The 12,354-nt window shown below is 31.4% G+C and overlaps 1 protein-coding gene and 1 pseudogene across 1 annotated transcript; both read right to left on the bottom strand.

The window, feature by feature from the left end:
- Window positions 1-3,131: 3,131 nt before the first annotated feature.
- Window positions 3,132-4,496, bottom strand: LOC114410901 (annotated as a pseudogene).
- A 527-nt stretch (window positions 4,497-5,023) lies between these two features.
- LOC114410137 (protein SLOW GREEN 1, chloroplastic-like) lies at window positions 5,024-9,414 on the bottom strand. Its single transcript, XM_028373938.1, has 4 exons — window positions 8,637-9,414; window positions 6,867-7,013; window positions 6,617-6,697; window positions 5,024-5,458 (listed from the first exon to the last, which is right to left on the bottom strand). The coding sequence occupies exons 1-4, from the start codon at window positions 9,291-9,293 to the stop codon at window positions 5,273-5,275; spliced, it is 1,071 nt and encodes a 356-aa protein (XP_028229739.1). The 5' UTR covers window positions 9,294-9,414; the 3' UTR covers window positions 5,024-5,272.
- Window positions 9,415-12,354: the final 2,940 nt, after the last annotated feature.

Genomic DNA, 12,354 nt, shown 5'->3' with positions numbered 1-12,354 from the left:
TTAAAATTTCATTTAACTATAAAATCTTTATAAGATTTGTTAAACAAAAAATCAAATATCTTAAAGATTTAATATATGATGTCTTAAAACATCTCAAACATATCATCATCATAGTTACTACCACCATCATTATGATCATTTCTACCATAGTTATCATGATCACCACCACAACTACCATCGTGATTGCTACCACCATCATCACTATTGTGGTCGTAGTTCGTCGTCGCCATCAACATGATTGTTGCCATCACAACCGTTGACGGTAATCATGTTGATGGTGACAACGGTGGTTATAACGATGATCACCGTGATGATTGGACGACGATCACAGTTGTAAACTTGATGTAAATTACATCTTAGGATATTTAATTTTCTATTTGATGAATCTTACAGAAATTTTATAATTAAATACAATTTTAATTTTAATTTAAAATATTTTATTGTTAACCTTTCATTTTAATGTAACGATTTAGATTAGTTATCTTTATTTTCACGATGATTCTCACATCCTCTCTCTGTATGTATAAATACACATAATATAAAAAAATTTAATAATTATATATTTTTAATTTTTACACCATTAACTAATAATAATAAATCATGTTTGATATGACTTACGCAATGTTTGAGAATCACCCCTTACTGACAGGTTTATACAGTTATTATAAGTATATCTTAAGAGGAGTCTTTCCTAAATTAAGTATATTATCATGTGTCTTTAATGTCAGGTACGCCGATCATCACTAGTGCAGTACGTTTGGAATTGTGAAGTTGGCTTTAGGGTTACGGCATTTAAGAGTTCGAACTATTACCTCTCAGAGTTCGAATCACTGGATATTGCTCAAGTTCGGATCATTACAATCCACACTTTGGACTGAACGAATATAGTAAATTCAATATTGTTAGGATTGTACGTACTTCAGCAGGGTCACAGAATTTTTTTATTCTAGTATACATTTTGAGGCATTAATTAGCACACATGCACGTCCATTTTAGATTTTTACTAGACACTAAATTTTGGTATTAATTATTCATGGTTATGTTGTCTCTTTTCTTATATACACCTTTGTGCATCCAAAACTTGAGTGTCTGATAATTTTATTTTATTATGCTAAAGAAAAATCTTTTATTTCATGTTGGATATTTGTTTAGTTACAAATTTGATATATTGTTTCATTCATGGTATGCACTTATACCATGGTACAGGGAATAGGGAGGCACATATAGGAAATGAATTGTCTGCAGTCACAACAGTGACTACATGAAATCTCAACCTTTTAAAATACATTATATATTTTAAATAATTAAATTAAAAAATTATACCCTTAAATGATGATAATAATTTCACAAAATAAAAATTAAAATAATAACGAAAAAGTAAATGCCATTGTTATGCTTTACATTTACTTCATTTTTTAACATTCCTTTTCCCTATTATGTTCAAAAAGAGTTCAGATTCTCACTTTTGGCAAAGATGACTCGACGAGAAAAGCATAACTAACTTCTTCTCCAGCGTAGTTGCCGTTATTATTATTATTATTGTTAAAATCACAATTTTCTTGTTCAGAGTGAAATTTTAAATGATTTCTTTATGTATGTGTGTACACACATAAAGTAAAAAGAAAACAAAAGTGTTTGAGAAGAATAAAAATCACTTAAGAATATATTTAAAATTAATGCACTTTACATTTTTTTCCCAAAAAAAAAATTAATGCACTTCTATTAATTACTAAAAAGGTAATTAAAAAAAAAGATGGAATGTCTCTTCGTGTAAATTAATAAATTATTTCTGCATAAATGATTCCGCTAAATAGAAGTCTTGGTGCCAATGCTGATGGTTCGTTATAGTGTGACTTCAATTACATAAATAAATTAAATGTAAAATATAGTATATCGGGTACACTGTACAGTATAGTGCTGATATATAAAGTATATATTAAAATAAATAATTAGAGAGTTATATTATAAATGCAAACATATTTTATATAAATATTTTTATTAATATAATGAAATTGTGTACTCTAGTTAATTCTTTTTTTTATTATTAGAATCAACAATATGTAAGTACATTAACTATGGTAGGGATTATAATATCCATCAAACTATTTAATTATAAGTTTTAGTATTTTATGATCACTATTTCATGATTTTTCTATAAAGATTGTATTTTTATCCTTTTTCTAAATATTTAAATTTCATTTTTTAAAACTTAAAAATTATCCTTTAAACAACTATTAAAAATAAATCAGGAATACATATATTATTTTGTTAATATTAATATAACAGAAACCATAATTATAAGTTAAAACTCGTAAGGGACAAATCTCAACCTTGTGGAAAGGTTCAATGTATTATACTATTTTTAAGAATGAATTCCCCAATGAATAACAATCACATAAAGAAACTAGACAAGACACTTTAATCTAAAACCTTCATATTTAAGCTTATGGGTTTTTTTCTTATTTGTATTGTACTTAACTTTTTTACTTCTACACATATATGGTGCTCAAATTTTGTTTATAAAATTTCACCTCACACTTATATTTCAATAAAAATATTTCAATAAAAAAGAAACACGTGAGAAACTTGCATAAATGAAAGTACAAGAAATAAACCTTAGAAGGGGGGTAAGTGATTGTATTGAAGCAGAATTTTTAAGCAACAATATTTGGACATAATTCTCTTTTTTGGTTAGGTAATGAGGATTTTTAAAGAAAAAAAAATTAGAATGAGTGATTTTTACATTCACCACTATAGTAATTAAAAAGAGTCTTTTTTCTTGTCCTCTCTCTTTAATTTGTATCAAGGGATTTGATATTTTACAAACATAAAGAAAGAATGAAAAAAAAAGTAAAACGTTTTTCTTATTTTATTTTTTATTTTCTCATTGTAAGATTATTCTCAACTAGCTTAATACGAGCCTATTTGGATACAAGCCACAAGTGTTTTTGAAATCTTTTTTACTAAAAATATAACTCTTAAAAACACTTCTAGCCTTATATGTAAACAGGCTCTACATCTGTTACTAAATCTTGCATTTGAACTATATAAATATAGTATTTCAACCTGATAATAAACACAAACTGAAAATTGTAATCATTAGATTATAATAACAGCACTTGACTCTAGTCTCTAGACGATCTATTTCCAAAATCATCCTAGATGATATATTTCCTAAATCATCTTCACTAACCGCAAGAGGAAATAAAAACTAATGGCATGTTATATCAATCATGATAAACATTATATGGTCTCTACGTAAATGTTATGAAAAACAATGGCAATCCAATAAAAAGGCTTCCAATTGTACACATTGCTCTGAGCATTTCACCACTGCTCTGAATTTCTATAGGGAACAAGCAACTTCCCTTGGATGGATCCTGTTTCACAATAGTTGCCATTCCATTGAAATCACACGCCTCAACACTTTGGTCCCTTGTCTGAAAATACTGGTTGAAAGCAAATGAAGCATTGCCAGCAAGGTCCAAATTTTCACAAGAACAACCAAATCCTAAGCTTGTGCAATCAGAAGCATCACAAGCATAGTCCAATGCACTTGGCACCAAACTCATGTTCTTAACATCACCACTTACGTTCTTGGTACACGACACCTTTGGCTGCCACTGGCCATTTGTCCTGTCCCTGGCCAGAAAAATCAATGGGAAACTTTGGCCTTCCGTCGTAGCGAAAAATTTCCCAATGACGCTCAAAGTTGCCAGGCTCAATGCTCTTCAAGTTCTCATCAGTTAGAGAAAACAGATAAATATCCATCGCTCCGGGGTGAAGAGGAGTTCCTTTCTTGTGTGCCATTTTCTTGAGTATCCCTTGGTAGAACCTTTTTGCATTGTTGTTGTTAGCATTTTTGTTACCATCAGTTGGCCATCCAATTTCACCAACCACTATTCTCAAGTCAGGTTAGCCAGCCTTTTTCAATGACCAAACAAGGGTGTCTAAATTTGCGTCATACACATTGCTGTATTGTGCATCTTTGTCTTGAATTATTCTGCCTTGACCATCAAAGAATGCAAATTCTTCAGGAAAATAGGTGTTCTGGTTGAGACTAAGGAAAGGGTATATGTTGACAAGAAATGGAGAGTTCCTTTCGAGAATCAAACTCAGTATTTGTTTTATGGCGTCACGAATGTCACTGCGAAAATCTCCATCTGATGGCTTGTCCGAGGCAGACTCGTAAACATCCGGCATTCAAAGCCGTTGTCACCTTCACTGTGTCTCCAAGACCAGCCTTGTCTATGGCCTTCTGAATGTTTTGCATTGCTGGGAATGTGGTCTTCACATATGAACCCTTGTAATCTTTAATGAATGGCTCATTTCCAACAGATGGTAAATCTTATTTTTTAATTTAAAGATGATATATAATAATATCAATAACACAATTTAAATATAAATCTTATTTTTTAATTTTGTTTAAATAATAATATAATTTTTATTTAATTACTCGTTTAATTCTCATAATTACATAATCCATTTTCGTGCATGAGTTAAGATGATGAGGAATAAAAAGAATTAAAAATAATATATATATATATATATATATATATATATATAAGAACTAAAAACAATAATTTTTAAATATAAGAAGTAAAAAGTAAAGTTTATAAAACTATACAGATCAAATTAATAATTAAATCTATAATTATCATTTTTTTAATTATAATAGGAAGGTCGCTACCTAACATAACATGTATTGGAAAAAAAATGTAAAATTTTGTTACATTCACATGAGAAGAAGTATCTATTTAACGAGAGAATTTGTGTTTGATTTTCACTTTGTACAAAAGTTACGCACCACAAACAAAATTAATCTTTAATCCAATTGATTAAGAAACACGCCTGAGCTCCAACTCATGACAAAAAAGAATTGTATTGAAAAAAGTATCAAATAGTATATATTATATAACACATTAAGACTTCTATCCACAGATTGGATGGGAAGATAAAACATTTCAAAGAGGTGTCGATCCTCAATGAACTCGCCCAGCAAGTTCCTAACACCCTCAAAAGAGAACAAAAAAGGTGATTCCAAAATAAAGCACCATATTTAATGATTGAAATACGTGATCTAACCAAAGTAAAACAAGAAAATCCTATCCAAACCATGTGCTATAAGCCCAGGGAAAAAAAAAGCTGATATACATTACATTGCAGTACATCATGAAAGTGGTCTAGCTTTTCGCTTCTACAAGAGCCTGCTACTGAATTGCACTGATGTTTATTGCCAAGACAGCAAAGAAGAAAACGTCCTATATTATCTTTATTTCCGATAAGAAAATTGATCCCTAAATTCCTTCTTAAACTGTTCCAGGGATGTTCTTTTTGCTGCTATGGCAACATCATCAAGAAATCCTCTCTGAGGAAATTCTTCAGGTACAAGAGTTTGATATGTTTCAAACTGTTGTGCTGCTTCCTCATTTTTACCCAGGAGACTGTATATTATACCCTGCAATTTTGTTTAAAATCAATTTAGTAAAGTAGTCCTTCACTGTGTGAGTTATCTTACAAACAGAAAAAACGGAATGGAATTGGAAGGCCGAAAATGCTGATGACTGAAATGAAGTTTATTGGAGAAAACTACAAGATGCGGAAAGGGGGCGGGGGGGGCTCTAAAGTCAAAGCATTCTGTTCAACAGATTATTAACTCCACTCTTCACAAGACAGCAAAAGAATTTAGGGATCCAACTAATCCTTCTCTCTAAACAAGAGCACCCAGAAAAGAGAGGAAAAGACGAGCTAAAGGAGAAAGCCCTTAATGCTTAGGTTATCTATTTACAAGGGTTTCTTACTTTTCACACCCAAGAACTTTTGTTATATACAGTCAAACTATAATGACACAGGATAATTTGCAGAGTCTCTTGAAAACCTCTCCTCAGTCCTCTCCCATGTATACTCTGAAGTTTTTCAAATAAAAATACTGTTAAATTAAAAACTTAGTACCTACACCTGACAGTTTTTTTTTTTTGTTTTAGTCCTCATATGAAATAACTCTACATTTGGGTCCCTACAAGAAAAATTGTTCACAAACCAGTCTATTGTATATGAAAGTTATGAGTGTTAGATTTTGCTTAGCTGTCCATTGTCTTTGTTGAGATGGCAAGATATATCAAGTATGACAGTGTTAGATTTTGCTAGGTTGTCCCCTTAAACTATTTAATGTGAGCAATGTTATAACTTAATAGAAAATGTCAAATATTTCCATTTTGTCAGACTTTTGTTCTTGTTTTTCATTTTTACCCCTTTCTCCTTTTCTTACCCACTTCACTAATTGACTGAGATCAAAGGACTCGACTGAACCAACTTTGGGACCAAGTGTCCAAGCCAATGATGTTTCAGTCCAGCTGGCAGAGCTAACATTATGACCTTAGTCATTTACTTTTTATCTAACGGATTAATAAGTGAGTGAGCTCATAAAACATATTCCAATTTTGAAGTTATAAAACCAAATGAACATAAATTTTGGCAATATTATGATACACAGAACTTTTGTCTATAGAAAGCATTGGTGCTATCCTACTTTTTCAGAACGAGTCTCATAGATTAACCAATGTACACCATTGTATGCACTATGCACAAATCGTAATTGACTAGCTGACAAACTCACCTGGCAAATATAAGGCCTAAAATCTCGAGGATTTTGATCAATCAATTCTTGAAATCTTTTTAAGCCCTCCTCCAAATTACCCTGCAAAGCACACAAAGCTATGCTTGTTAAGTTATTAATGGCTAAAAGATATTGCTTATGGTTTATCCTAAATTGGTAGCAGATAAGCAGAGAAAGAGGAAAGGAAACTTGTCTGGTACTAGAACAATTTAAAACAGCCCCACCCCAAACTGATGGATCAACAGTTCACCTGGACAACATGCATTTGTGCAATTAAGATTCTTATATTTCTCTCCTCAGTAACTCTATTTTCACGAGAAGCTAACTCTTGAGCATTATTTAGCATTTCAAATACAGCAGGGCCTTCATGATTTTTGTGCATCGCCATAGCCAAACCCTGTAAATGAGAGTATCACACATTTCAGTCATAAATGTAAAAACATTACAAAGTTTGATGGTAACTTGATTATAATACAGTATTAATATGGGAACCATATTTCTTTTAATATATCAGCAACAAAAAGTTGTCAAGGAAACATCTAACATGCTACCTCCAAAGCTAAATCTAAAAGTATGCAACATATCTCTTGGAATGAAGAAGTATTTTTCAACTAATCTGATCAAATACTACCTAAAGAATGCATACAGCAAATGATAAGGCCAGAATAATATTAATAAAAAAAATCCATATTATTTATGGCGCAGAAATAATGGCAGGATGCTTGTTACAATAACTCTTTGAACTTCAAGCCAAACAAATAATAATACCAGCACACTTAATTGTTATAACTTACAAGATGTTGAAGCAAGGTTCACAGGACAATGACTAATATACCTTTTCTGCAGAAATAGTACAAATAATAATACCAACACACTTTAAAAGAAAATGAAAATAATACAGTCAAACACAATATTGAACAGAACTTGGTAAGCTGCAGAACCATGACAAATTGACAATACATAAGCAATAAATATGCTTAAAGCAACTGCCAATTGGTATCCCTCCTACGAGACAAGTCATCTACATTGGTATGTATATTGATCAATTATCTCAAGCCTATTTCAATGCTTGACCCTGACCTTTTTTTTGGGTAAAATGCAAAAGTCAAATGTTTGACCTTTGTTTAAAAAAAATGAGGAGAGGCAGTAATGAATGGAGAGTTACATTACATGTTCTCTCCTAACTGATTTTTGTAGATGGCATTCTAAGAATAATATTGTGTAATTTAGAATACAAAACTGTATATTCTTATTTTCTGTTTACTTTCTCTCTGTTTCATAGGAAACTGACTTTGGTGCAACGTAAGATCAGCCTTCTCTTCATTTCAGTTTCTTTCATTTTCCCCTTTGTTTCCCAGACTGAGACAAGTTTATGTAATTCATCTCTAATTTGAATTAGTCCCAAATCAATCCTTCCAAAGTGTTACATTACAATATAGTTATAGTAGTTATTTTAACAATTGGCTAAAAATTATCATAACTGCCACTAACATTCATCATATTCACCAGAGAAATCCTCTTCCCAATCTATCTACTAAAGCTTTTGAGTATTGATATGAATCCACTACCCTCTAATAGAAGCATCACCTCTGGAAACAATACTAAAAAATCTGACATCAATGTTCTACGCTTCTGGTGAATGAACATCACGAAATAAAAACTAAAGAAATTATGGAAGATATAAAATGCCAACCTGCAATCATCATTAACACATTTGCATACAGAACAAAAAACAAGTTATCTTTTCCACAGAAGAGCAATTTTTATGATGTGCACTCTTCAAGAATGATGACTAGCATAACAATAGAATACTTATCAACATTCAAATTTCAAATAACTAAAACTGGGCCACATTTCCAAAAATTTCTAACCCCTCACTAACAACATACGACTTACTAAAACAAAGCACTCATATCCTATTCCTATCTATCCACCCACCTTTCCAATCATAACCAAGATTCAAACTTTCGAGTAAGCATTCAAAATTCCACCAGAAAAAAGAGAGAGAGAGAAATATTACATGCAAAGCTCTAACTAGAAGAGGCCTCTTCTTCAAGATTTCCCTGAACAATTTTTTAGCCTTGCTCAATTGCCCCATAGTCTCATAACAAAGTGCCAGCAAGAGCCTCCACTCAACCTCATTCGGCTCCGCAGCAATCAAATCCTCCACAAACTTCACAGCCTCCTTCGACTTCCCTTTCCTAATCTTCCCATACAAAACCACCTTCAGAGCCTCAACATTTTTCGGATCCTTCTCCAAAATGCTCTCCCACATTTCCTCCACCTCTTCCTCACTTTTCTCTTCCTCGTTTTTCTCTTCAGTGGGATTCATATTCTGCTCCAACACTGCGCCAGAGCCCACGGAAGGAGCTGCTTCTGCGAAGGCAGATCTTTTGCTGAAGCAACCCGATAAGAGAAACGACCCAATGAGGAAAAATGCAACCTTTTCTGAGAGGAATTTGGATAAAGCCCTTCCAGATGGGAAATTTGAGGAGGGTGTGGAAGGGGTGTGGGAAGAAGTGAATGTAGAGAAAAGGGTGGCGCGAACTATCGGTGGCTGAAACGAAATTGATGTGCGTTTGGTGCGGGTGTGAATGAGTGGGTGTTGAAGCAAATTGAGGAACTTTGGTTGGGATTGGGAGTAGATGGAAAAGGTAGTGATTGAAGTTGACGTCATGTTGATGTCGTCGACGTCGATGTTCTTGCCGGGAAAATACTCGCCGGTAGTCGTCGGCGTTTGTGACCAAGGAGACAAGGACACCCCGTTTTCTTTTATCCCACTCCCCCCTCCCCCTCCCCCATAAAAATAAAAAATAAAAAAAAACTATTGGGTAAAATGTAAAATCACTCTTTCTTTTAATATCTTAAATTTAAAAATTGAGTAAATAGTTTTTTCTTATCAAAGTTAATATTTAATTTTTAAGGATAAAATGACTAAAATTACTTGTTTTAAACATAAAAAACTTTTTCTTAATTTATAAATAAAATAATCAAAATCACATATTTTAAATTATAAGAGATGAAAATTATGATTTAAGATTCTTTTAGTTATAAAAGAATCATTTTTGAGGTAATTTATAAATTCTGTAAGTCCAACAAATAAGAGAACATCCTTCTTAGCTCAGTTTTTACAAACGCGCCGCGATACATCAGATCAATTAATAACTTGCTAGTGCAAGACAGGGTTTTAAAAATAACCATTTTTATTTTGTTATATAAAAAATAATCATTTTTATTTAGTACTGTATTTCTTAATTTAATAGATAGTGTTTTAATTTTTGTTTCAAGTGTACGTTAGTGATAGAGAACGTACTCTCACGTTTCGACACAAGTCGTCTCACCCATTATATAAATTGACTTGCTGTATCTTTCTAGTAACTTGGGTTTGAAGCATATGATAAACCAAAATTTTATTCTAACATGTTATAATGGGAATTTGAAGATTTACAATATCAGATGTGTGCCAATTAAAGCTAGAAAAAACATATCAACCAAGCAGACATATTCCTTCCGTACCTTAAAAGCCTCCATTAAAATACATTTTTCAACACTTTTTTATTATTGATTAAAATTATTAAAAATTATGAATACTAAATAAGACTTATTAAATAAAAAATACTGATATAATACTGTATTTTTTAAATACATTTCAATTAAAAATAAATATATTTTAATTTTTTTTACTAAAAAGTGCATTACTAACCTTTGTTTTCATAATGTAAAAAACATTTATTTTTATAAAGTCGCGTTAAGGTATGGCTTTACTTTTCAAAATGAGGAAAGTGGGAGAAAGATATGTAGTTATAATAACTATAATTAATCAACAAATTGACGAAATTTGGAAAGACATCTGTTATATATGTATATGTAGTGTTTATTCTGATAGGGGAAAAAATAAAGGCCTGTCTGATTGCCATTTGTTTACGATATAATATTATTCTGTTTGTGTTCAATGTCAATCCTTATTATGTCAAATATAAAAAAAAAAATTGCTTATTCAGAAAATTTTAAACCCGATAGCTTGCAATCACAAACAAAAGGTAATAATAACAAAGACTTTAAGGGAAAATAATTCTCCCTTATGGTAGGGACCTTTTCTCATAGCACGCATTTAAATACCCCGAAAGAGGACGAATTGAAGATTTCACCTTTGTCAGGATATTTTATATACAGAGACATAAAAAGCATTGTAAAAGGGATTAATTACTGTAGAAAAGCATTGTTTCATTAGGATATGTCACTTTATAGCCAACGAATCCCGTCGAAAAAAATAACGTTAAAGTTAAAAGAAGTAATTATGATTCCTGTTGCGTTAATAAAATATTTTTTATTTTATTTTGAAACTATAATTTGTTCCATAAGTGAAAGACTACCAATCTGCCAAAATACAGTTAGGCATTAAAGTAGAAACTCAACGGTGCGTGTATATATATAAGATTCATTTGGATAATTTCTTATTTAAGGTTTCACGTTCCTTAAAAAAAAAAGTAAGATTTCACATTTGACATTTGTATATGAGAAAAATACTGTTATACAAGAAGAAATTTGATTAAAAATAGTTTTGACCGATAAAAATTAATTATCAGTCAAATCAATATATATATCACATGATAAGTAAAAAAATATCAAATTATTTTCCTATGTTTCTAATATTATTGATACTAAAATTTTGTAATTTCAATCAATAACTAATATTTTAGATCTCGATTAGAGGAAGAAAATCACTTTTGAAAATTAATGTGTTTGTTTTTATATTTTCATATAGCAAGAGGTTACGGCTTCTATGTAATTGACCTAATTTAATGTGATTTTTTTTTAGTATACGCGCATATTGGACGTGTGTGGAAACACATTCATTAGGCAATGGGTAACTCTGGTTAAAAAGAACCAACTTTAAAGCGAAACTAATAATGAATTAACTATAAATTAATTAAAGTGGACAGACTGATTTTGGATATAATTGTTATTCGCGATTCTTTTATTAAGTCATCTTAACACATCCTTACTAAATTCGTGACATAACTTGTAAACATATATATACCTAGCCAGAACCGAACGGTAGTGTCAACAAGCAAACAATGATTGCATCTCGATATGACTATGGGAGCAGTGGAATAAATTGCAGGACAGAGCTGCATGATGAAGTAGGCCCATGTTTATTGAAATTGAGAACGAATTGAACCCAACAGGCAAAATATTATATTTCTATCAATTTTAACATAATGTTATTAGAGTTATCTCATCTAAATATCTAATTATTTAGTACTCCAAATTAATTAACTTCATATTCTAAATATCTAATCCTAAGTATAACTACAAGATCTTAAATCAAATAGAAATATGACTAAAGTTTCCTTTTATAATAATGACTTTGGTCTCCGAGTGACAGATATGTCATATATATCAGATTCAGATTACATCATTTAGGTTAATTATAATAATTGATCAGTTTCGGCTCAAATAACAGAGCAACATGGTGTGTAATAAGATATAGAGCGTGCACGCATGTCAGGCTAGGTAGCGCTTCAGAGTTCAGAAAGCTCACTTCACTACTCAATTGACGACGCAGCAACCGTAACCCCACCTGCAGCACCACCACCACCTCCCTTATTGGTCTACCTGAACAGTCATTTTCAGACAACTAGACGACCATGATTCGTTGATGTGATACTTTATTCTTTTGCAGAAGGGAATGTGCAGAGTTGAATGAATCTGCTTGTTCTCACCTTAGTACATAA

This window comes from Glycine soja, chromosome 4 (assembly GCF_004193775.1).
Source record: "Glycine soja cultivar W05 chromosome 4, ASM419377v2, whole genome shotgun sequence".
In the NCBI taxonomy this organism is placed as follows: Eukaryota; Viridiplantae; Streptophyta; class Magnoliopsida; order Fabales; family Fabaceae; genus Glycine; species Glycine soja.
Note: the sequence above shows the minus strand (reverse complement) of the source record. Positions and strands in the feature narration are given on the sequence as shown.

What these genes read in the sequence shown, in the direction of transcription:
- LOC114410137 (XM_028373938.1), bottom strand. Translation starts at nt 9,293, where the DNA reads ATGACGTCAACTTCAATCACTACCTTTTCCATCTACTCCCAATCCCAA. An exon ending in TTCTAGTTAGAGCTTTGCAT is followed by an intron (nt 7,014 to 8,636) that starts GTAATATTTCTC and finishes TCTCATTTACAG; the next exon opens with GGTTTGGCTATGGCGATGCA. An exon ending in TTAGGCCTTATATTTGCCAG is followed by an intron (nt 5,459 to 6,616) that starts GTGAGTTTGTCA and finishes ACAAAATTGCAG; the next exon opens with GGTATAATATACAGTCTCCT.